Below are 23,792 nucleotides of genomic sequence, written 5' to 3' on the forward strand. Positions count from 1 at the left end.
AAATAAGAACAAGAGGAACACCACAAGTAAAGGCTGTTTCAGGACGGGACAGGATTCTGACTGTGTTTCGGTGCACTGGCAGGCAGCAGCAACATTTCACTACGTATTTGGCATAAATGGGAATGATGGCCCCTGAGCTACTCTATGCCTTTGCAGGGGCACCGTGATCTCGACAGATTTCCTACCTTACCCTGGTCACACTCTGTCCTGTCTCTATGGAGGTCACCTGTACTCACTCACCAGTACTCCCCTCTGGTTTCTGACCCTCCAAGGAGTGTTCCAGTCTTGACTGTGTGCTCTATGTTCTTGCCATGCTCTCTTCAGCTTTTGTGCTCTGCTCTGTGGTCAAGTGGGATTAGTGGCTCCCAAAGAGCCCAGATTGGAATGCGGGAGGCAGGTAGGGAAGCTTCCAGAAGGATCTTATGAGAATTTAAGGCTTGTGCTTGGGGACCTGAATCCCTCAGGGAGAGAATCCGTAAGACAGTTACTTATTCAGGAGAGGTGTCTGCACTGTAAGGGACAGTAGGGAGCTCTGCCAAAGCCCAGAAAGAACGTGCCTTGGTTCTGCATGGGAAGCTCATTCTGAAAATCAGTAATGAGAAGGTCTCTAGCAGCGAGAAGTTACCCTGGAGGACACAGGCAGAGGATGCTGCTCAAGAAGTGTGTCTTGCAGAGCTGACATTGGCAGGGACTGGAAATTCATTTTCACATGACTGAGGAAAAAATATTACTGATTTGGGTTTAAGTTAAAAGCCTAAAGTTATAAGTACAACAGTGGTTCCCAGAGGCTGGAGAGGAAAGGAAAGACACTGTTGACTGACAAGTATGAGATTATACCTAGACAGAAGAAGAGAGATCTGGGATTTCATTGTGCAGCAGTAGACTAACTAGAGATAATATTAATGAATTGTATACTTCTCTTTAAAAAACATAGGAGATTGGATTTTGGGTATTTATACCATAAAGAAATGTTAAGTGTTGGAAAAGATAAAAAATATTTACTAGGATTATATATTATGCAATGTTTACATGTACCAAAACAATACATAGTACCTCATAAATAGGTATAATTTTGTATATCTGTCAATTTTTTAAAAAGAGAATTTATTTATTTATGTATTTTTTAAAGGTTTATTTATTTATTGGAAAGTCAGATATACAGAGAGGAGGAGAGACAGAGAGGAAGATCTTCCGTCCGATGATTCACTCCCCAAGTGAGCACAACGGCCGATGCTATGCCAACCCGAAGCCAGGAGCCAGGAACTTCTTCCAGTCTCCCACATGGGTGCATATTCCCAAGGCTTTAGGCCGTCCTCGACTGCTTTCCCAGGCCACAAGCAGGGAGCTGGAGGGGAAGTGAGGCTGCCAGGATTAGAACCGGTGCCCATATGGGATCCCGGGGCATTCAAGGCGAGGACTTTTAGCCGCTAGGCCACGCCACCAGGCCCAAGATTTATTTATTTTGAAAGAGAGAGAATTGCTGTTTAGTTCCACAGGTGGCCATAGCAGCCAATGCTGGGTCAGGCTGCAGCCAGGAGCCGGGAGCTCCATCCAGGTTTCTCACATTGTTGGTAAGGGCCCAAGTGCTGGGACCATCCTCTGCAGCCCTTCCCAGGCCATCAGCAGAGAGCTGGTTTGGAAGTGGCCCAGCCACTATACTAACTAGTGCCAATATGGGGTAGAGTCACAGTAGGTGGCTTTACCCAGTACGCTAAAATGCAGCCAGCCCTCTCTACCCTATTCATCTGAAGATGTAAGTGAAAATGTGTTAAAAGAAAAATTTGTCAAAAAAAAGGTGTTCAAGGTGTTAAAGATAGCTTATTGAATTCATATTTTCTGTTCTCTTAAAATAAGTTGAGACAGCCTACATATAAAGGCTGATAAAACAAAACCTTAAGTCAGGAAGAAAATCTCTTGATTTCAGTAAGTATGAAGACACCTTCTAAAACTCACAGTAATAATAAATATAAGAGGTCTTCAAAAGGTTTATGGGAAGTACATATTATGAAAACACTGTATATAGATTTCATTTTTTTCTGCATCAAAAATGACAGTTTTTTGTTTTGAAAAAAAATCTTTTTCTCTTAGAAAAGATTTACTTATTTGTTTGCAAGTCAGAGTGAGGGAGAGATTTCTCATCCACTGGCGACGTAAAGGTTGTGACAGGTGACATGGAAAGGGCCTGGTCCATATTCTAGCACATCTTGCCCACCTACTCAATACTCTGATATAACTGCTTTGTAAAGACTGCATGTTCACGCAGAACTGTCTTTTAAGGTTGTTATGTCATGGATACAGACAAGCTCACAGACGACACAGCTTGAAGATGCTGGGAAATTATTTCAGATCTCTGAGCAGATTCAAGTCTCCAGCACCAATGCGGGAAGCCCAATTAAGCTCTCAGTTCCTGGCTTTGGCCTGGCCTAGCTCTGACCCTTGTTGTCAACTGAGGAGTGAACCAGCAGTGGAAGATTCCTCTCTGTCTCATCTTTCAATAACTCTGGCTTTCAAATAAATAAATAAATAAATCTTAAAAATGGAAATAGGGATAGAAGATAAATATCAAGGAGATAGATACAGATAGCTACTGATTATATCAAAAGGTGTTCATTCTAACTTAAAGTTGAAAGTAAAAATTTTTATCAAGTTGAGATACAGATTTTTATTCATCACACAGCCAAAATTCCTGAAATGCAAAGAAATAATGGTTGGCAGATAGATGAATGATAATATTGCACTTACCAAGTTATAAATATACAAACTTCTTTACCCAAAAATTCCATGTCTAGAAGTAGTTTATAAATACATTTACATCTGTGAAAATTAACAAGTATAAAATGTTTTTATTAAACATTGCTTGCAAGACCATACAAATGGAAACGAGCCAGTTATTCATAAAATATAAGCTAGCAAATAAATTCTGACAATTTAAAAAGATGTTTGAGCTCATAAAATATATGTGGTTTTACAAATAAATGGGCTTTAACATGTACTGAATTGCGATCTTATAGACATCTGTGTATGTCAAGTCAAAGAGGATGTGCACACTTTTCAACGAACAAGTACAAATGCGCACCAATTATTATGCATCAGTGTTTTCCTAAAAATAATATAATAATATATAATGTAACATATTACATATAATTAAAAATAACAAATGATGCCTAAATGTTTTTCTGAAAAATACAATAAGCTGAAAATATTTTGTCATGGAGAGAGAGGGAAGCCAGAGTAGTTGAAATATAGACTAAAAGTGAATATTTTCCATATATGTGTATACATATATGACCCAAATTTTTTGAAATGTTAGTCACATAAATATCTGACCTTGTCAATAATCCTTTATTAAAATGTGGACACAAAATTAGTCATTTTGATATGTAAATTGGAATAAAATGAAATAAATGATAACTCAGTCTGTTTTAAATTTGAACAACACGTAAAATGTTTTTAATAACTTTGGACTTTCTAAACTACATGTGTTAAAATTTACTGATAAGAGCATAGTTTATAACTCTGAAACAAAAAGAGATAATAGCAAGAATGACTTTTGACTCTAAATGTGACAAAACTCAGAAAAAGAAAACTGTCACTAAAATGTTAAAAAATAAATGAAACATTTTTTCAGATATTACTAATAACATAACTTAAATGCATGCTAGCAAATATAATGTATGACAAAACAATAGCAAATGAGAAATGTTTAAAAATTAACAGAAATTGAGAACTCTTACGATTGTGTAAATTGATTTTGCAGAGTATACAGGAGCAAAACCTAACTGATTAGAAAAGTAAGTATTTAAGAATCCTTACCACTGAGAATGCTAGTGTGGACTTCTGAATTGAAGATATCATGAATTTCAATGTAACTCACATGCAAAGATTCACTTCTCACTATCAGATAAGTAGGTAATTATTATTTTCTAAAATCAGAATTGCATTGTTATTAACAAATGTTATAATTGGCTTATAATATGTATAAATAAAATATGCCCACTGTATAGACATATGGCTGGATATTTATCACAAATAATTCTATTCCTTCAATTGTGATTAAACATTACTAAGAACCCAGTTATTAATTTTGGAAGGTATCCTCCATTCATTTAACAAAAAAGTATGGTATGCAATTATTGCTTACCTGGCATAATTTATATCAAGGGTTTTAACAATGTTTTCAAATCTTTTTTTTGTTTGTTTGTTTTGCTTTGTTTTTAAATATTTATTTATTTCTGTTAGAAAAAGATTTATGGAGAGAAGGAAAGCCAGAGAGAAAGTTCTTCTATTCCCTGGTTCGCCAAATGGCCACAACAGCTAGAACTGAGCTGATCTGAAGCCAGGAATCAGGAGCATCCTCTGAGTCTCCCACATGGGTGCAGGGTCCCAAGACTTTGGGCTGTGCTCCACTGCTTTCCTAGCCCCACAAACAGGGAGCTGGACTGGAAGTTGAGCATCTGGGATATGAACCAGCACTTATATGAGAAGCTGGCATTTACAGGCAGAGGATTAGCCAATCAAGCCGCTGTACTGGACCCTGCTTTCAAATCATTTAAAAAATACTTATTTATTTTTATTGATACGGCAGACCTATAGAGAGGAGAGACAAACAGAGAGATCCTCATATATGGTTATATGAGGATATATATGGTTTACTCCCCTACAACAGCCAGATCTGAGGCAATCTGATGCCGGGAACCAAGAGTGTTTTCTGGGTCTCCCACATGGGTTAGAACCAGTGCACATTTTGTCTGCCAGGGCTGCAGACTAAGCTACAGTGCCATGTGCTACAGGGACATGGCTCTGGCCCCTAAAGCATTTTAAATTCTCATAATTTATTTTATGTTTTGTTTGTTTCTTTTTTATTCTGTTAGTTACTAGAAAAAATGCAGTAAAATCTCTCACTGTCATTGTGGATTGACCTATTGATTTTTGTGGTTGTGATAATTATTTCCCGTGCATGTCAATCTTTTCAGACTTTTCATTTTATCAAGTATGAATTTTGAATCAGTAAATTTCAAAAAAATAAAAATGGCAATTCTACACTTATTTCTTTTAGCTTCCCTTCTTTGGAATTTGGTCTTTACATTTTCATAGTTTGAGATGTTCCCTGAAGTCTCTTAAAATATTTTTCTTATTTCTCTAATATTTGTTTGGAACATGATTTGAAATAAATCAATATTCCAATAAATAATGTTCAAAGATTTACAGTATTTTATGCATCACAGATTTCTAAAGATATCTTCCAACTCTCAGTTGCTTATATCTTTGGGAAATTTTTGAGTTTTCATAAACACTTCTCTTTTCCTGCATCTCTGCATCATCTTTGTAAAGTAATGAAAAAACCTCATGCCACCTGATATGTTTAAATACAACACGTTCTGAATACAGTTCTGTCACACACCATTCTCTGCCATTTGTCCAATTACTCCAGTTCACTTCCAGACTGCACAGAGCCTCTTGTTAGCTACCATGTTTGAGGCAGCATCAATTACATAATTTGCACATCAAGCCCAGCTATGTTTGTAGGAAACCAACCAACAGACTGAAATTTCCTTTCCTAATTTTGCCTTTGCCTAAACTCCAAATCTCTTTTCTGATAACATTCGTAAAATGCCATGACGGATCTCCTTGGTCTTAATGCTATACACAATGGGATTAACAACTGGTGGGAAGAAGAGGTAGGCATTGGCCATCATGACTTGGAGCAGAGGAGATACATGGTGCCCAAAGCGATGCACCATAGACAGGCCAATCATAGGTACATAATATGCGAGTACTGCACAGATGTGTGAACCACATGTGCCAAGTGCCTTCTTTCTCCCTTCTCCAGTGGCAATACCCAGTACAGTATGGAGGATGAGTCCATAGGATACTACAATGAGCAATGAATCCAACCCAAAAGTGGAGAGAACAATGAAAAGTCCATAGATATTGTTGATAGAAGTGTCCCCACAAGGTAGGTGGATGAGGTTGGGGTGGAGGCAATAAGAGTGGGCGAGGACATTATGGCCACAGAAGGGCAACCGTCGCAAGAGCATAGGCAATGGGGCCATGAGTAGAACACTTTTAAACCCGATGACAGTTCCTGTGCTAAAGATGCGGGGAAGTGTCAGGATTGTAGTATAGTGTAGTGGGCTGTAGATGGCCACAAAACGGTCCACCGACATGGCAAGCAACACAGCTGATTCCATGATAGAGAAAGAGTGGATGGAAAACATCTGGAAAAGGCATGCTTCAAAACTAATCTCAGTGGTACCAAAAAGAAATATACCCAGCACTGTAGGCAAAGTGGATGCAGAGACACCAACTTCAGCCAGTGCCAACATGGCAAGAAAGAGATACATGGGTTGATGTAGGGCAGGATCTGTTCTGATGACGTGAAGAATGGTGCCATTGCCAAGGAAGATGATGATGTATATCAGGCAGAAGGGAATGGATATCCAGACTTGCTCTGTCTCCAGCCCTGGGATGCCAGCCAAAACGAATGTTGTGGGTAAGAACTCCAGAGTGCTATTAAAGCATTTCATATTGAGATCTCATCCCATGGTACCAGTGCCACCTTGAAAAGTAGGGAAGGGAAAAACAATAAAATAACATCACTATGGGAAAATGTGACTTAATATTGAAGAAAGGGAAAAGAAAAATACACCAGTTCATATAGCCAAAGATTTCATATATGAAAACTGAAATAATATCAGGAAAATTCCAGTATGAAGGAGGTTATGGTCTCCACCTTTGGAAAGTTTTAGGCTTGCAGACCATCATGCATGTAAATTGCAGCACACTTTTTATTAGTTGAGCCAGAAATGACTTTCTTCTTTTGGAGAGTTGAAGCCTAATTCCAGAAAGCTGCCAGGGAAAAGCAGGTGTAGGTAATCTCAGCATACGGCTCGCATAATCTTGGAATTAGAAAAATAGATAATATAAGTATATGCACACACAGCACAGAATACCTGGTACATAAACAATAGTTAGAAAAAGTACTAGTGAGTGAGGAGAGGACTATGAATAACTGAGGTCCAGAACAGGGTTGACATGTGGCAGTAGACCCCCAAGGGGCGGGGGTCCAGCATGATGGCTCAACTGATGGATCCTCCACCTCCAAGCACTAGTATCCCATATGGACATCGGTTTGGGTTCCAGTTGCTCTTTTTCACATCTATCTCCCTGCTTGTTGCCTGGGAAAGCAGTTGAGGACGGCCCAAGACCTTGGGACCCTGTACCTGCGTGGGAGACCTGGAAGAGGCTCTGAGCTCCTGGCTTTGGATGGGCTTAGTTTTGGCCATTGTGGCCACTTGCGGAGTGAACCAGTTGGCAAAAGATCTTTCTCTCTGTCCCTCTTTCTCTCTGTAAACCTGCCTTTCCCATAACAAATAAATAAATCTTTAAAGAAAGAGAAATAAATGGTGGCAATGGGCAGAGCCTTAGGCAGGTGACAAGAGAGAAACACTAAAAAACATGGAGCATGCTGAGCTAACTATTCTGAGTTTTGCAAGGACTAGAAAGTGACTGGATGCTTTTCTACTTCCAAATCAAAGATAGACTCCCAATGAAACTGTTGGGTATATCTTGACAATAGATGCTGCACTCTCAGCCATTGTCTGTAACGGCAATATCAGAGCACTGAAACAGCTGAAGGATGGACTTATGACTGTTTGTGAAGAACTATATTGTAATAATAAGGGGGAAATCAGTGAGGGAAGAGATTTGGGCAGGGGGGAAGATGGAAAACCCCAGAGCCTATGGAATTGTATTATAAAATAAATAAATTTTCACAAAAAAGAGTGACTAAAGATTATGTGCAAATGACTAGATGATTCAGGAACAGGTGGGAACTTAGGTTGCTGGATTTGTGCGTAGACTAAGAGGTTCATGATAATATATACAATTCTGTCATGATAATATATAAAATTCTTCAGCATAGTTCTAAACACAGCTTACCTTACCCATTGGGATTTGCTTTAAATTCATGCACACTGATGCTACAACCCTGGAAGCCTGAATAATTTTTTGAGGAATGTTTTCCTGACAGCAAAGGAAGCCAACAGAGAGGAAGGGAAAATGACCTGCTTAGATTGAATGTGTTTTGAGCCGCAGCGTGGTTTAGGACAACATGGTTATAGCATCATGTTGAATGAGATCAACCAGACACAAAAACTCTAATATCACATATTTCCCCTATATGTGGGCGTTTGAATTGCTTCTGGAAGCTGCTGTAGGAGGTAGGGAAGGCGGATGAAGGGCTTGAGTGCTCACCACAAGTGGAACTGATCTCTGAGGACGAGGTGGGACTGGAGAGGTTCTCTTCAGTAGGTCCCTGCCACCTTAGCATTGGTGTCTTCCTGGTCCTATGGTTTCAGCGATGTTTTTGTTATATAGAAGCCCTGGGAGTGGAGAAATGAGGAAGAAGTTAGCTCCCCAGAGGAGCTATGATTATACTGCTGTTTCCCAAGATTCAGATCCCTGTGGGAAATAAGAAAGGATAGTGCTGTTGTGAAAATGAAAAAAAAAATCAACATTTAGCTGGTATGATAATTAAATAATTAAAATCCATAAATTTTTAGAAAGATTCTCCTTACATAAAATATACTATAGAGATGGTCTAGTATATCTCTTTCTGGATAGTTGTGTCTAGGAGACATGGTATGGTGACCTAACATGATGATCAAGTATCATGCATGGACATGTATTTATTAAGTAAGGATGACACCTGGAATTGTTGATACCCAGAGAATTTCAACGGGTGCTCTGTATCAGGAGATGTCATAATCTAATGGATTAAGCTCTCAAGAGATAAAGTTCAGAACAGAATTCATCAGAAAACTGAGAGACCAAAGTATCCTGGCATCCTTGTATGTGGTAGCTAGAGAGTGTCTAGACATCTCAGAACTCAGTATTAAAAAGGGTTTAATGTGATGACCAATGAGTTTAACTATTTGTAGACAGCTGCTACATCGACTAATTGTCTGATAGGAAAGAGAGGAAAATGACAGAATTTCTGTTGTTAAAAAGTTCTATTTTTAGAACTATCTAAAATTGTCTAGAAATTGCTCTTTTTCTGCTTTGACTTAATAAGACAGAGGAGGGTTTACATAGCTGATAGGAGGATGCTTTAAATGATAGCTTATACAAGCTAGATTAGATCCAGATATGCCCCCACTGAAGTCTTATACTGAGATGTAGGACAGAAACGGAATGGAGAAGACAATGACGAAGCAGCGTGGAGACAATCATGGAGGGGAGAGAGGAGCACCCTCAGTAACATGAAGATACTCCCATGTGTGCAAAACTGGTGAAAATAACATTTTTAAAACTATGCTGTTCAGAAGAAAGGAATTTATACCTAAGTGCTGATTTGAATTAGTCCTCAATATCTTTTGAAGAAGATCATTGCATCACTTAAGCCAGGGGAATTAAACATTGCATGTGCGTGTATATGTATGTATGTATACATGTATGTACATTTAGATTTAAAATCTTTCTTTATGATCTATTAAACTCTATAGGATAAGCATGATATATTTCACGGGGCTGTAAGACTGGGTAAAATATTTCATTGAGACCTTTGCAACTTGACGTTAACCTTGTACATTGTCCTCCTACTTTCAAACTTCCTTGCAAATGTGCTCTCTTAACTCACGTATCACACCTAAAATAGTACCATAGTTTTCCATATATGATTAAGAATAAAACACGTACTGTGTACTTTCTAAAGTCTTCAAATGCCACTGGGATGTTTAACCTAAACATAAGTACTGGCACTAGGATGAGATTTACATCAGGACAATCAGTATTTTATTGAGAAGCTGAAGGATTTAGTATTTTCCTGAATGTCCTTAGATTTGGAGATTATATTTATACTGTAGATGAGAAGAAGAACATGAATAAAGTTCTTTGCTAGTACAGAAAAAAAAGAGGAAAGGCAAAGTAATGTACACTGTCTCATCATTTTGGGTTAACACATGTAATAGGTGAAGGGCAAGATGAATATAAGTACAAGAAATGTAGATCTGTGCCTATTCACCTAATAATCCACTTATCCATTCATGAAATATTTATTAAACATCTGCTGTCTTCCAGACACTGCAGAGCTCATGCAGTCTATAGTAAGCACAGAAGACATGCTCATCCCTTGTTGTCTTTGAAATATATTTGGACATATCGACATTTAAAGAAGAGTGTACAGGTAATTAATTGGCTAAACTTGTGTTGCATGACATGAGAGAGAAGAACAGTAGAATGAAAAATAAATACAAATACAGGCAGAGCACGCATTTAAATGAACGTGGGTCAGCTGAGTCTTGAGAGTCATGGAGGGTGTTCTAAAGCAGGACACTGGTAAATTAAGCCCCGCCCCCAATCCGAAGAAAATAAAGCTCTCAGGTGATTTGTCCCTCACCTCTTATTCTACTAAATATAAGATTTTTATGTTGCAGTGCTTTTAATTTAGCACAACTCCTTTTGAAGCCTCACTTCTCTGTCATGAAAAAACTTGCCTTCTCTACTCTCTACTTGAGCTCTTTAGAGGCTCCAGCATTAAGTCCTTTCTACAATGTCAGAAGTAGGAATTAGTGTGCTCCCCCAAACCAGCTTTCCTTTGGAAGTAGGTATACACATTTCTGATTTCCAGAATACCCATTCTGGGCTTATTCTCAATACATGAATATATTGTCTGCTAAGGGGCTTTGTTCCTAATTGTTCCAAGATCTCAGCAGGTTTCAGGATGATTAATATAGTTTAAAAACTTCTGAAAATTAAATTTAAAGATAAATTTGGTTGTGGCATTTAGCATGGTAAAGATGCCTCTTTGGATGCCCATCTGCTCCACAGAGTGCTTGGGTCTGAGTTACAGCTCCACCACTGAGCCTAACTTCTTGATTCTGTGTAACCTGAAAAACAGTGGTGACTCAAGTTGGGTCCCTGCCAGTCAACTTGCTGTAGCTTCTGGCTGCTGGCTTAGGCCTGACCCTGTCTTGAATTTTGTGAGCATTTGGAAAAACACCAACAGACAGGCTATCTCTGACTCTCTCTTTGCCTTTCAAATATATAACTAATGTGTATGAGCAAGCAGCAGAGGGTGAACAATCAAGATTAAAAGGATCTTTTATTCAAAACCAATCTGACACTCTGTGTATCTTTTCCATATTAGGATGTATATACCCATTCCTTTTTCATGTAGCTTTTCCATTCCTCAACTCAGCATGTCAGTAGTCTAAACAATTCTCATTTGGGCCTGGTGCGATAGTGTAGTGGTTAAGGTCTTCACTTTGCTTGCACTGGGATCCCATATGGTCACCGGTTCTAATCCTGGCAGCCCCGCTTCCCATCCAGCTCCCTGCTTGTTGCCTGGGGAAACAACAGAGGACGGCCTAAAGCCTTGGGACCCTGCACCTGCGTGGGAGACCCGGAAGAGTTCGTGGCTTCTGGCTTCAGATTGGCTCAGCTCCAGTCATTGCGCTCACTTGGGGAGTGAATCATTGGACAGAAGATCTTCTTCTCTGTCTCTCCTCTTGTCTGTATATCTGACTTTGCAATAAAAATAAATAAATCTTTAAAAAAAATTCTCTTTTTCTCATATTATAGGAAATAGTGGTTCTTGCTGACATGAAGCTGGTTTTGTTCCTGGTGAAAACAATAAGCAACGAGAAAACAGCCCATGGCAACACCAGCTGAATTTCAAGAGGTTCAATGAGGGTGCAGCAGTAGTGGCAGTATGCTGTACACCCAGCATAATCCTACCTAATGCCACACAGGGTTCTGTGTACACAGGTGGGAGTCGAATGGCCACTGGACAGAGCCATAGCAAGGAGTATGTCTCATCCATGAAAGAGAAGCAATCAATTTCTTTTACAGAATGTAGAGTGCCAGGTCCACTACCCATGACATCAAGCCACAACACTCCCAAATGGAAGTCTGAGGACATATATAGGCCTAAATGCAACATAACCTTGATAACCAGGAAATATTACATGAGCTATGGGGAAAGAAGGTTTCATTCACAGCAGATACAGGGTAGTGCCATTATTCAAGGGGGCCACAAGGTATTCTGCAAAAATAGACAATCCTACACAATAATGGACCCATTCCATGCCTGGCAAGCCAGTCAGCAAGAACAGAGAGTAACTAAGGTTGGCACTTGATAGAATGGGCATCTGAATTCCAAAAGAAAGGTCTCTTCACTGGGCACAGATGTCAATGTGTTGAAGGTTACATAGGCCATTCACTATGAATTTCCCAACAACACTTGACACTGATTTCTGGATCTGAAGGCCTCTTAATTAACCATTGCCCTCAAAAGAAGCCTGAACTCTGTCCCTGCTTACTCTGTCATTTTATTTCACTTAATCTTCTCCTCAACTTAATGACGTTAAATGTCAGCAAAGTATTTTGAGTTAGTCTCAGAAAAATTAATATAGCACAATCTTAGAATGTCCAATTCATAAACATTCTGGTCCTATTCAATCATTGCATTTTAAAAATTCAGGTTTTTAATTTCACATAGAAGTTATTCTTCCAATTAAATTAAGCATGCTTGTTGAGGCTTTTTGCTTGCAATTTCCTCGTCATTTTGTTGTCATTATGTGCCCCTCTCTGCATGTTCACATGCTTGTGCACAATGAAAGCGTATTTTAACAGAAATACGTGTTGTGAGCTGCAGTAAAGGTAGGATCTCTAAAGAAATAAACTGTACAAGCTAGACTGGAGGAACCTGCAGATGCCACCCATGGGGCCTGGGGAGATGCCTGAGGTCTGAGTTACTGGGTGCTAAGTGTCACGTGTGCCTGGAGGGGCCAAAGAAGAGAAAACCCTTTCTTCTGATCATGTTGTGCTACCAGATTTTAAATTTTTTCTAAGTTATTAGTTTAAGGGTGACTGTGTCACTCATTTTTCTTGATATTTAATACAGGTGAACATGTTTTCAGGTTTATCAGAATATTTGTTCTACTGTTTTGTGCATTGCCATTGCCTGTTCATATATTTGCCTAATATCTTATTAGATTCTATTTTTTATCCTCTTAATTGTAGATTCTTTTTTATCTATTCTGGACATGAAATCTAAGTGCTTCCATAAAAGTACATTACAGATAACATTTCCTTGCCAGTTGTTTGCATTGCTTCCTTATTTGTCCATCCTTCTGCTATTTAAGTGCATCACGGCCTTGTAGGTACAGACAATGGTAGAAATTTTGTTGTCCTTCCATAAGCATTTATGATGCTCAGTGAGGATTCTGAATAGAATTGATTTATATATTTACTTTGTAATAGCTGGTAAATTAAAAAAACAGAAAAATCATATTCAGTAAAGTGTTTCATTTTGCATATAGGTCTATAATTTTATGTCCATAGTGTTATTGTCACAAACATCTTGAACATTTATTAATTTGATTTATTCTAGGTAATTTATAGTTTTGTTGAATTTTGCACCTGCTTTATACGAGTTTCTTGATAATAAAAATGATCTGTTGGAAGCCATAGGAGGTAGAACATAGTATTTGTCTGCCACCAGATGTCACAAAAATAGAAGTCAGCATGATGTCAGATTCTAGAAGATCAGAAACTCATAGATCAAGAACTAGACAATAACTCGGGAAGTTCAGCAGCTACATGATGCTCTTAACCTACCAGGTATCTTCTTCAAGGTACGGGAGTCTCCTTTGTTACCTGATGAAGCATGTGGGTTGATACAGCAACACTGAGCTGCAGACTTTTGTGGGGAAGCTGCCTGTGCCCTCCCGCTTTATACCACTACGTGCATGTTTTCCAGATGCTTGGCTCTGGGTCATCACTGATCATGTCTCCTCTTGTTTTACCCAGTATATTAAAACAAACAAACAAACAAACGCATTAGAACCCAAACAACCTAAACCTGTGTACCTCCTGAAAAAGCATTCTCTGGTTATATATCACCTTAAAAAAGAAGAGGAATGAAAGGGCAGTGTGGGATGGTGGGATACAGAATGTCTAACCAGAGTCAGAGGACCATGTCTCCTGTAGATGTGAGGATATATCTAGGGAGAACATGTCTGTATTCCTCAACTTTTTGTCACAAAGAGATGAATTGATTTAGCAGACTCAGCAAGTTTGCTGTTGGACTTTCATCAGGCAGGAGCAGGTGGGGTACTGCATTGTATATAATCTCTTCCATGTTCCAAATATAAGAAGAGCAACTTTCAGAAGCTACGATCCAGTTACTGTGATTTTAAGCTGAGGTGGAGTGGATGGGAGAAGTCACAGGAAATTCATCGGGACTTCTGTTTTGATAGATGCCAACAAAGACGAGACTTCAAGATCTCCCTTAAATAAAACAGGTTTTCTCTCTGTGTTCTGAATCTCACGTCATGCTTTTATCTATCTGGGAATGAAATTTACAACTTGTGCCAGACATTGAGTTTATAGCCTGTAAATTTACTGGTAAGGGAGACAAGCATAGTTCCTTCATGCATCTTGATTTAGTTTTCTATTGTGATAGACATACATAGACACCCACACACAGTGTATTACCGTGTGATAAATGTTACAATGGGAAATGCAGGGCTCCAAGGGAACGGGCATATAGGGCACCTGCTACTTTGGGAGTGAAAATGTCTGTGAGAAAGTAATCTGAAACTGAGACTAACATGCATTGATTTAGTCAATGATGTGAATGATCTAATTAGATCCATGTCCTCAGAAGCAGAGGAATTATGTCTTAGACACTTTTGTGGTAGTGTGTTCATTGAAATTTATCAGACTATATGTCATTTTTTAATATCACACAATGAAAGCACCTAGAAGTAAACACTGACTTTGGATTAGTACGGGACTTGAGCTTGTGTGACACAGGAGTCCTCGGGAAAGATAAAGTCAGAATTGAGAAGAATCTGAGGTAGAGTGAAGGGCTTTTTTTAGGGCAACAGGGATAGGGGATATATATTTAGAAAATGCTAGGGAAGTTTTGTCTGAACTAGGCACTGAGAAAGTGTACATACATTCTGATGAACCTCAGGGGTTAGGTAGACACTGCTCAGCTAGAATAGAAGAGACCAAGACCCTGGCCAGCGGAGAAGATAAAATCAACCCAAAAAGCCTTGAAGGAATTTGTAGAATTAGAACTAATGACACTTACTTGGTATCCATCTGGCTCTGTTTTCAGAGCTGTGCTATGTATTATTCTTTTTCAATTTTTGTTTAGTTTTATTTCAGTTTTAGTATTTGTACATTGTTGATGACTTTTGTAACAGTCTTTTGGATAGCATTAGATACCATCAAAAAGTAAGACTTCAGATGAAGAAGGAGTTATTATAACTTAAGAAAGAGAAGATCACTGATATTAAGCCATGGCACAAGAAACAAAATGAACCATACTTCAGTCATGATAGAAGAAAAAACATATACTCAGGGCTAGAAATAGTTTACCTGTTTCTTATGGGTACTCAGTGACAGATTTAGCATTAGAATTCAGCCCTGGTCTCTCTCAGGCCAAGGAGATTGGTGATGATTCTGCGGATCTCCTTGGTTTTAATACTGTAAATAATTGGATTGAGCATGGGAGGCACAAAGAGGTAGATGTTGGCCATGAGAAGATGAACAGCGGGAGGGGCATTCTTCCCAAAGCGGTGTACCAGGGACAACCCCATCATAGGCACAAAAAATACCAACACAGCACAGAGATGTGAAGTACATGTTTGGAAGGCTCGGAGTTGCTCCTCCCGGGAAGCCAGTCCTGCAACTGTGTGTAGGATGAGTCCATAGGACAGTGCAATGAGCACTAGGTCGAGCATCACAGTGAAGACCACCAGGGTCAGCCCATACAGGTTGTTGAAGGTGGTATCCGTGCAGGCCAGGTGTATCACTTCTTGGTGTAGGCAAAAGGAGTGGGAGAGCACAAGAGGCCCACAGTAGGGAAAGAGCTTCAGGAGGAGGACAATAGGGACAAGGGCCATTGGTCCTCGGAGGATGACAAGTAAGCCTGCCCTGATTATTCTCTGGCCAGTGACAATAACCGAGTATCTCAGGGGATAACAAACAGCCACAAACCGATCAAACGACATTACTAAAAGCACCGAGGACTCCATGAAGGAAAATGAGTGGATACAGAACATCTGGATTTGGCAGGCTTCAAAGTAGATACTATGGGATTTGAACCAAAAAATCCCCATTGTGGTAGGCAAGGTGGATACTGAGAGCCCCAGATCAGTAAGAGCCAGCAAGGAGAGTAGATAGTACATGGGGGTGTGAAGACGAGCATTGCTCTTAATAATTATCAAAATAAAACAATTTCCTGAGATGGCCAAAAGGTACATAGAGAAAAAGGGAATGAAGATCCAGTGTTCAATGGCTTTCAGGCCTGGAAATCCAGTGAGGTAGAATATGGGGCTAAACTGAGTAATGTTGGACAGGAACATGAACTGAGGCTTAAGATAGTATTGAGCTGGCATTCCACAGGGTCTGACCTGAAAAAAATAAGATATTTCTGGTTATTAATTCACATTCACATAGTCATAGACAATAACATGAACACCATAACCTTCAGCATCATTTGGCCCACTTTGTCCATCATGTCTACTGAAATCTTCTCGGATGCTCTCCTTTCCGATGTCTAGTGTTTCATTTCCTTCTGAGTCCTCGTTGCTGGTTTCTATTCATTGTACATCCCTTAAGTATAGATGTTTCCATCCTTAGTATGCTACTGATATTAATATACTGTTTCTCAGGTAGTTTTTCAGGCAAGGTCATCTCTGATTTCACTTTTCATGCATGTATAGATAAATGCTAAGTTTATACCTTAAAAATGTCTCCATCGCTTTTGATTTTCAAACCTGTATATTGAGCATCTGTACTGTGATGTTTCACAGTTATCTCAAAGACATGTGGAAAACTTAACTTACCATCTTTTCCCCTTACAACATTCTCACTCACTTGTATTTAATATCTCAGTGGCCTATTAAGTTTTATGTTTTACTCCCCTGTATTACATGTCTTAATAATCTGATCAACAACTAACTCCTGGTATTTCTGTCTTCAATAATTGATTATTTGCCATCATCTTTATTAATTTTGTCCTATTTACACTATTACATTTTTCTAGGTTATCTCAACAAATTGTAGTTCGCACTATTCTGTTGATTCACTGCACTATAGCAAGGAATGTTCTTACAGAAGTTTTAAAATGACATTTGAATTCCTGACTTATCTATTTTCCTATTGAATATTCTTTTCTATCCAAACTTTTTGCTTTGTGTCTTTGAAATGCATGATTATTGACTATTGTTTTAAGCCCTTACACACTTGTGGAGCTGGAGCTGTGGTTTTTCTACTTTTTATTCGTTGAACATTTTGGCTAATGGTGAATTAAGCTTGTGATTACAGAGTGAATTGAAATTATGCATTTGTAAAAGTTCAAAAATGCAAAAAAGAGAAAAAGAAAGGAAAGAGGGGAGTTGAAGGTAGAAGATAAAAAGGGAGAAAAATAAGATTGTTTCAGAATTGTATTTTTTTAAATACATGAACTATTTTCTCCTTATATTAATACAATTTAAAGATAAATGAATTATTCTCAGTTTCTCTGGTATTCCTGCTCATATCTGAACACTAATATTTTAATTTTCTGGGTTGAAAATAACTCTTCCTACCATAGCTTTCCTTAACTCCTTGTTTAGTTGACTCCTATTCACAAAACTACGATAGCTTGGGCATGACAGGGGATTTTCTGGAGCAAAGCCACCAGTTAGACTGCTGACTGCCAGAAAATGGGTTTCTTTCTTCCTTCTCTCTGTGTTAGAAAAACCACAGCTCCAGCAGAGAGAACTGAGAACAGAGTCAGGCTGGCAAGATTGAGAGTAATGTCTTCTCTGCCATGTTTACTGGTCTTGCTCATAAAATGAACCTAACATGTGTGTTGGATGAACAAATGATTGTTGGTAAAAGGAAAAAGCTAAGTATGTACCACAGGACTCAGCATGGAGGAATCCGTGGAGAACTGGGGAGTTCTGATGCCAGAGGGAAGTTTATATTTACACATGATCCAGAAAGGGCCCAGCCAGCTGTTCAGGCACTGGGATGGAAGAGCAGGGAAGACTTTCTTCCAATTTGCAAGGTAGAATACCAAACATGATGTCTCCATTTCTCTAGGAAGATCTTGTCTTATTCTCTAATCCTTACTCTAACCCTGCTTTGGGGAATAGAGTCTGAGAGTAACAAAGAATAAATGATTCTGTGAATATCTAGATTTTCCAAGATCTCACTTTTCAAATGAAAACCAAGCCAAATCCAAAACAAAAACCTCAAGCCCGGTGTGGTGGATACATTTGCCTGAGGTCACTCACGTATTTAAATAAGAACCAAGATTAGAATCAGACCATGCTTACTGATCTTTTGGGACACTTAGACATCCCCTGCTGTACGTATTTTCTCATGTGCACTCTTGTTACTCATCCCCTGAACCTCCAGTGCAAGACAGCAGTGCAGACTCACCAGCAGTTGGCTAAATCTAAAGAAGCAAACCCAGGTAGCCTGTGCCAAAGAAGGAAGGTGTGCAATGCTGGCTCCAGTGCTGGTGAATGACTGTAGGCTCACATCCATTGGGGAAGGATTTATACTCCTTCGCTGTGCTCACAAAACAGCAGAGCTCCAGCAGGAAGCCCCTAAGCACAATCAGAGTCCCTAGGGCTGGAGCTCCCTGGGTAGAACCCTTTCATTGCTTCCATCCACTGCTCCTTCTGTGGATTCACCTGAAATGGAAGAGCAAAGGCTACAGTGGCTCAGTTCCCAGGCTCTGGACACCAACACAGCTGTTGCAGCACAAGTGGTACTATCCCACCTCATCTTTTTTGCCTTATGATAGAATTGATCTCTCTTTACTTGCCACTTCATTCATGCCTGCCTCCTCCATCGCAATATATCCATAATTTGCCAGAGAGATTGGGCTTATTATTTGAATAGGATTATTCATGTGATATAACATTACTTTCTAAACTGCTCACCTGCTTTGAAACATAATCAAAACCACCCAAAGCTCTTCTCACTCTGCAGTCATTGTTTTTTGTCCATTTCTGTGTTTATAGTTCATCTGGTTTTCGGCTCTGTCAGACATTTCTATATCTGAACATATAGGTCATCTGGATTAAACCTTCTGTATATGATCCTTACCTAAAGATGTCCATACCTCAGGCCTTCCCAAGGTTGACCCCTCCATATTGACAATTCAGGGCATTCCTTCAGCAAGCCCTAAAATAAACTTTTCAAAACTTCATGCCTTCTTTCCTGCTCTGGTAACAACTACCGTAGTGCTTTAGAAGTGCTCAATTTGTACTTAAAAAAAAATATTTATTTATTTTTATTGTAACGGCAGATTTACAGAGAGAAGGAGATATAGAAAGACCTTTAGTCTGCTGGTTTACCCCCGAAGTGATTGCAATGATGGGTGCAGGATCCCAAAGCTTTGGGCCATCCTCCAGTGCTTCTTGGGCCATCCTCCACTGATTCTCAGGCCATAATCAGGGAACTGGATGGGAATTGTAGCAGCCTGGACATGAAGTAGAACCCAGTTGGGATCCTGGCACATGCATGGCAAGGATTTTGTCACTGAGGCATTGTTCTGGGCCCAACTTGTACTTCTTTATTCAGACCATCTTGAAGAGCCCAAGTTGATGTATCCGGGTCCTAGACATGTTTTCCTTTCATCACACAAGCAGAAACACACACATACCTGGATGTACACACATATATATGAATGCACACACACAAGCAGGAGCAAATCAGGTGTGGTGCTGCATGCAGACAGATGGCTGTCCTGCCAAACATTAACAGGAAGAGGGTTCTGGCAAGTGTGTGAAACAGTGGGGCTGAGAACCTGCACTGAGGCTTGTAGGAGGCAGAATTCTTACCAGAGAAATGTGAGAAAGTTCTGCAATTTCTGAGAACACGATGTTGGCCCTTTCTAGAGGTGCCTACTCTAAGATAGCATAGCAGCGATGGTATCCTAACTTTCAACAGTAAGTATTGATAATAGTGCTACTATGTGGGGACATTCATTGAATATTGACAGCAAGTATTCTGAATGCATAAAAGAACTGCACATAGAAATTAGAGGTGTGTGTGTGTAACCAAACCATAGGTGAAGACTGCAGAAAGCAAGTAAAATGAGATATGAAGGCTGCGTAGGATGGATCTTGAGAATAAGTGATTTTCAGAAAAAAAATCCAAATTGTATAAGTAAGGTCATAGAGGTGAAGAACACTTTAAGTTTTGAGAACTGTCTAATATTCTAATACTCAAATATAAAATTTAAGACAGGTACTGCCTTAAATTGAGGTGAAATAATAGAGAAAAGATCCTGCCAGTATTTGCACAAGGTGAAACCATACATTTTATGGCTTAAGTTGAGGAGATTTCTAAAGTTCTTTACTAGCAATATGCTGAAGGAAGTAGAAGTGTGCAGTGCATGGTGGATGCCATGTTGGTATATGGAACTGGGCAAGGAATGTAATTAATGTATATGTTTTACATAAATAAGTAATAAACATTTGGTTCAAAATCTGCCATGAATCTAGATTTGTATAATATTTATGCTATTATTTTTGCCACCATCGATGTCACTCTATACTCAGCTTCTCTTAGCCGTATAATTGAGAGACTGGCCCCCACGTAACAGTCATCTAAACATCAAACTGAATCGAGAAATTTTAGAATCTATGATGCTTAATTTCCCTACGTGTTGTTTAGCTTCATTTTATTAGATTACCTTGTTAGTAGCCTAGAGCAGGAAGGTACAGGTAGTCCTTGAAGGTTGGGGAAAGAAATGAGTTGCCTGACCCATGCCAAATGTATGCCTGTGGGAAACTTTCCATACATTTGGCATGGGTCAGGGGCAGACCAGGCTGAATCAGTTCATGTCATCCACTGGCAAATCTGAGAACCAGAACAGAGTGTGGGTCGAGCCAGGTTCAGTTGTGACAAAAACCAGTGCACAACACGGAATGCCAAGTTGAGGTTGCCTGTACCAGATGTGAGCGCAGCACCCAACCAGCACATGTGAGAACCAGGGAGGGAGGGGGCGAAGACGGCAGGTGGAATGTGGGGGGTCCCTTGCTGGACAGCTATTCCCACTGGAGAGCATGAGCTGGGATGAGGGTAGACCAGACTAGGCAGGGCTACAACACCTATGTACCTCATGTGGATTAGATCACGGAAAAGTCAGGCTGGGCTGATTGTTCCTACTGGTGCAAAAAAAATTAGAGTGGGTGAGGGTTGTTTGGGCTTAGCCATAGCATCAGCTGGCAGAGGCTTGGCACTGGGATCTAATTCTGTCAAGTTAAACCACAGAATGGCCTGGAGAGTGCATAATCCGGAAGTTGGAGTGGCCTGGGAGGGAAATAGTGGGCTCCTCCCTCTTGGGTTACCACATCCACTGGAGGACCCGAAAACTAGGACAGGGGGTGTGGTGGCTAGACAGAGAGGCACCCAACAACATCCGTGATGGATGGATAGTTGAACTGGTTAGATGGAACTAAACGTTAATACCCATTGAAATGTATGAGAGCCGAATGAGATATGGGACAGACTGGACTAGTCTGCTGCACATACTGGCAAACCAGGGTAGGGGGCGAGCCTGGTGGGGGTTACTTTGGGTTGCTCCAACTAGCCTGCAGCTCCCACTGGTTTATGCGAGGGCCGAGTGTGTGCTGGGCAGAACCAGGCTGGATTGCAACACCCATTGATTCCACTGAAGTCAGGGCTGAAAACAGAACCAACCCAGCAATTGCAACCACGAGCTGATCAGGGTGATGGACTGTGCCGGGCCTTGTACTTGCTAGCACATACAGGAATCTGGTCTGGGACCACCTCAGACAGGGTTTCTTTGGAAATCTCCCCAATCAAACTGCCGGACTCAGAACCTTAACCAAGAAAAGACAGAAGACAGAACAAGTCAATCAACCACCTCAGCTATATGTTGGCAGTGAAAAACTGGGTAAATGGTGACTCTATGATGGACTATGTCAATCAGTGGATTCTTCAACGACCTCATAGTGCTTGGATTGGCGAGATTGGCAGCAATTCATAACTGTTGAAATATCAAAACCGCCTGGGCAAGACCCTCAGAACATGCCCCACATCAGGGACCTGGGGTGGGGGGCAGATTGGGTGGGCCTTCTCCCTTAATATCCCTCTTTACCTCAGATACATGAAGGAAACAATATGGAAACACTAGTCTTACCCACTTTCCTGTAGCCCTTGAACACTTTACCCAAATTAACTATGTAAAGATTGTCAAAAATATAATAAAAAATGGAAAAAGTTAAAAAAAAGAAATTATTCTTCCTGTCTCTTGTGTATATACAAAACTCATACATCTACACTGGACCAAATTCACATAAAACACTGAAATTGATGAGAGACAGTTTTTTTTTTCTCTGCTTTCTCATATGTAAAAATAGCAGTTTGATCAGATACAAACCTCTCTGTGTGGACTTTAATATTAGTCCTATTGACCAGACCATAGATTCCCATTCTAACCAGACACTTAAATGCAACCCTTTTCTCAAGGTTGTCAGTGGACACAGACATAGGGACTTTCTGTCATGGGAAATGGCCAGAAGAGCAACTCATTCCTGCTTAATCCACGGTGCATCCCTGTTGGAGTCAGCCATCCTGTGATGATCTCCACTGTGCAGTGTGAGGTTGAGGTGGGTCCTCTAGGATGTACAGACTCAGAAGTGAGATTGTTAATGGGATTCCCTTGTTTGATCAAGACCCTTAAGAAATGCCCCCGGGGCCAACAGTGTGATGTTAAGCAACCATCTGAGACCTCAGCATGCCAACAAGGTATAGTTTTGAGTCTTGACTGTTTTACTTGCAATGCAGCTCCCTGCTAATGTGTCTGGGAAAGCAGCTGAAAATGACTCTGACTCTTGCACCAACATGGGAGATTCATATAAAACTCCTGGCTTCAGCCCAGGCCAGAGACTGCTGTTGTAACAAATTGGGGATGTTGCTCTTTAGTGTTTTCTTTTAGAGATAATCATATAAATATAGAGATATATAGAGATGATAGATAGATAGATAGATAGATAGATAGATAGATAGATAGATAAATCTCTTTTTTTAACAATGCCCTGGTTCTGGTACTGATTGCTTCTAAACTAAAGAAAGCACAGCCTTGGCATTATTATATTGGCAGATACTGAACATGAGGCAGATTAAAGCCATCAGTTATCTCCACTTATCCTTATTTTAAATTTTCCCTTTAGTGTTTTTTATGTAGTTGAGAGTGATGCATGCACATGTGGGACTCTGATTAGGGTAGGGAAAGTCAGGTATAGAGGAAGGTGACTGGGATAAATGCTTCCATTTTTTTTCCTCCTGTGTCAGCAAGGGAGGTGAGGAGGTGGAGGCTGCTCCTTGCTGTCAAACTACATCAGTACCTGGTGAAGGGGGATAGTCCCATGATGATGTCCTAGAGACCCCGATGTAGGGAAGTATTCTAGAATGTTACTTCAGTGGTTTTGATATTTCTGAGAAGTGGTTGGTTACATTGCTCCAGAGCTGAGGAAATTTCTCCAAGGTCCACCGTAGTGCATCCGCTCACCCAGGAACATGCTGCAAAGCTTGGCCAAAAATTTCTAAATAACTTGTTCTGCTTTCCTTCTCTGATAGTTGATACCCTCTGCTGGCCCCTGAGCTGGCAGTCAAGTCCCCATGTGTATCTGGGTATGCTGTCCATTGCAGACATGAGCAACTGAGGATATCCAGTCCTGACACACACTCCAAGGTTGAACAACACATCTTGTGATTTTCCCCTGTGGCCAGGATCT

General features: G+C 40.0%; 3 protein-coding genes across 12 annotated transcripts in view; 1 reads left to right on the forward strand and 2 right to left on the reverse strand.

Moving 5' to 3' along the window:
* Positions 1 to 23,792, forward strand: part of LOC121145374 (olfactory receptor 51I2-like) — a 98,327-nt gene that overhangs the window by 35,042 nt on the left and 39,493 nt on the right. For 2 of the 10 annotated variants that reach the window (XR_005881997.1, XR_005882002.1), the window contains 2 exons: positions 3,758 to 3,909; positions 10,081 to 10,186. The exons of 1 other annotated variant lie outside the window; for it this stretch is intronic. The gene's annotated coding sequence lies outside the window, so the exon portion shown is untranslated. Of the gene's footprint in view, positions 1 to 3,757; positions 3,910 to 10,080; positions 10,187 to 11,583; positions 13,476 to 23,792 lie in introns of those variants that run through there. 7 more of the 10 variants (XR_005882003.1, XR_005882008.1, XR_005881998.1 and 4 more) reach the window with 6 other exon arrangements.
* Positions 5,574 to 6,527, reverse strand: LOC121145372 (olfactory receptor 51J1). The gene has a single exon (XM_040964168.1). The coding sequence runs from the start codon at positions 6,525 to 6,527 to the stop codon at positions 5,574 to 5,576; it is 954 nt and encodes a 317-aa protein (XP_040820102.1).
* Positions 15,432 to 16,418, reverse strand: LOC121145371 (olfactory receptor 51M1). Its single transcript, XM_040964167.1, has one exon. The coding sequence runs from the start codon at positions 16,416 to 16,418 to the stop codon at positions 15,432 to 15,434; it is 987 nt and encodes a 328-aa protein (XP_040820101.1).

The sequence above is a fragment of the Ochotona curzoniae genome, unplaced genomic scaffold (assembly GCF_017591425.1).
Source record: "Ochotona curzoniae isolate NIBS_2020 unplaced genomic scaffold, NIBS_Ocur_1.0 scaffold_3223, whole genome shotgun sequence".
Classification (NCBI taxonomy): domain Eukaryota; kingdom Metazoa; phylum Chordata; class Mammalia; order Lagomorpha; family Ochotonidae; genus Ochotona; species Ochotona curzoniae.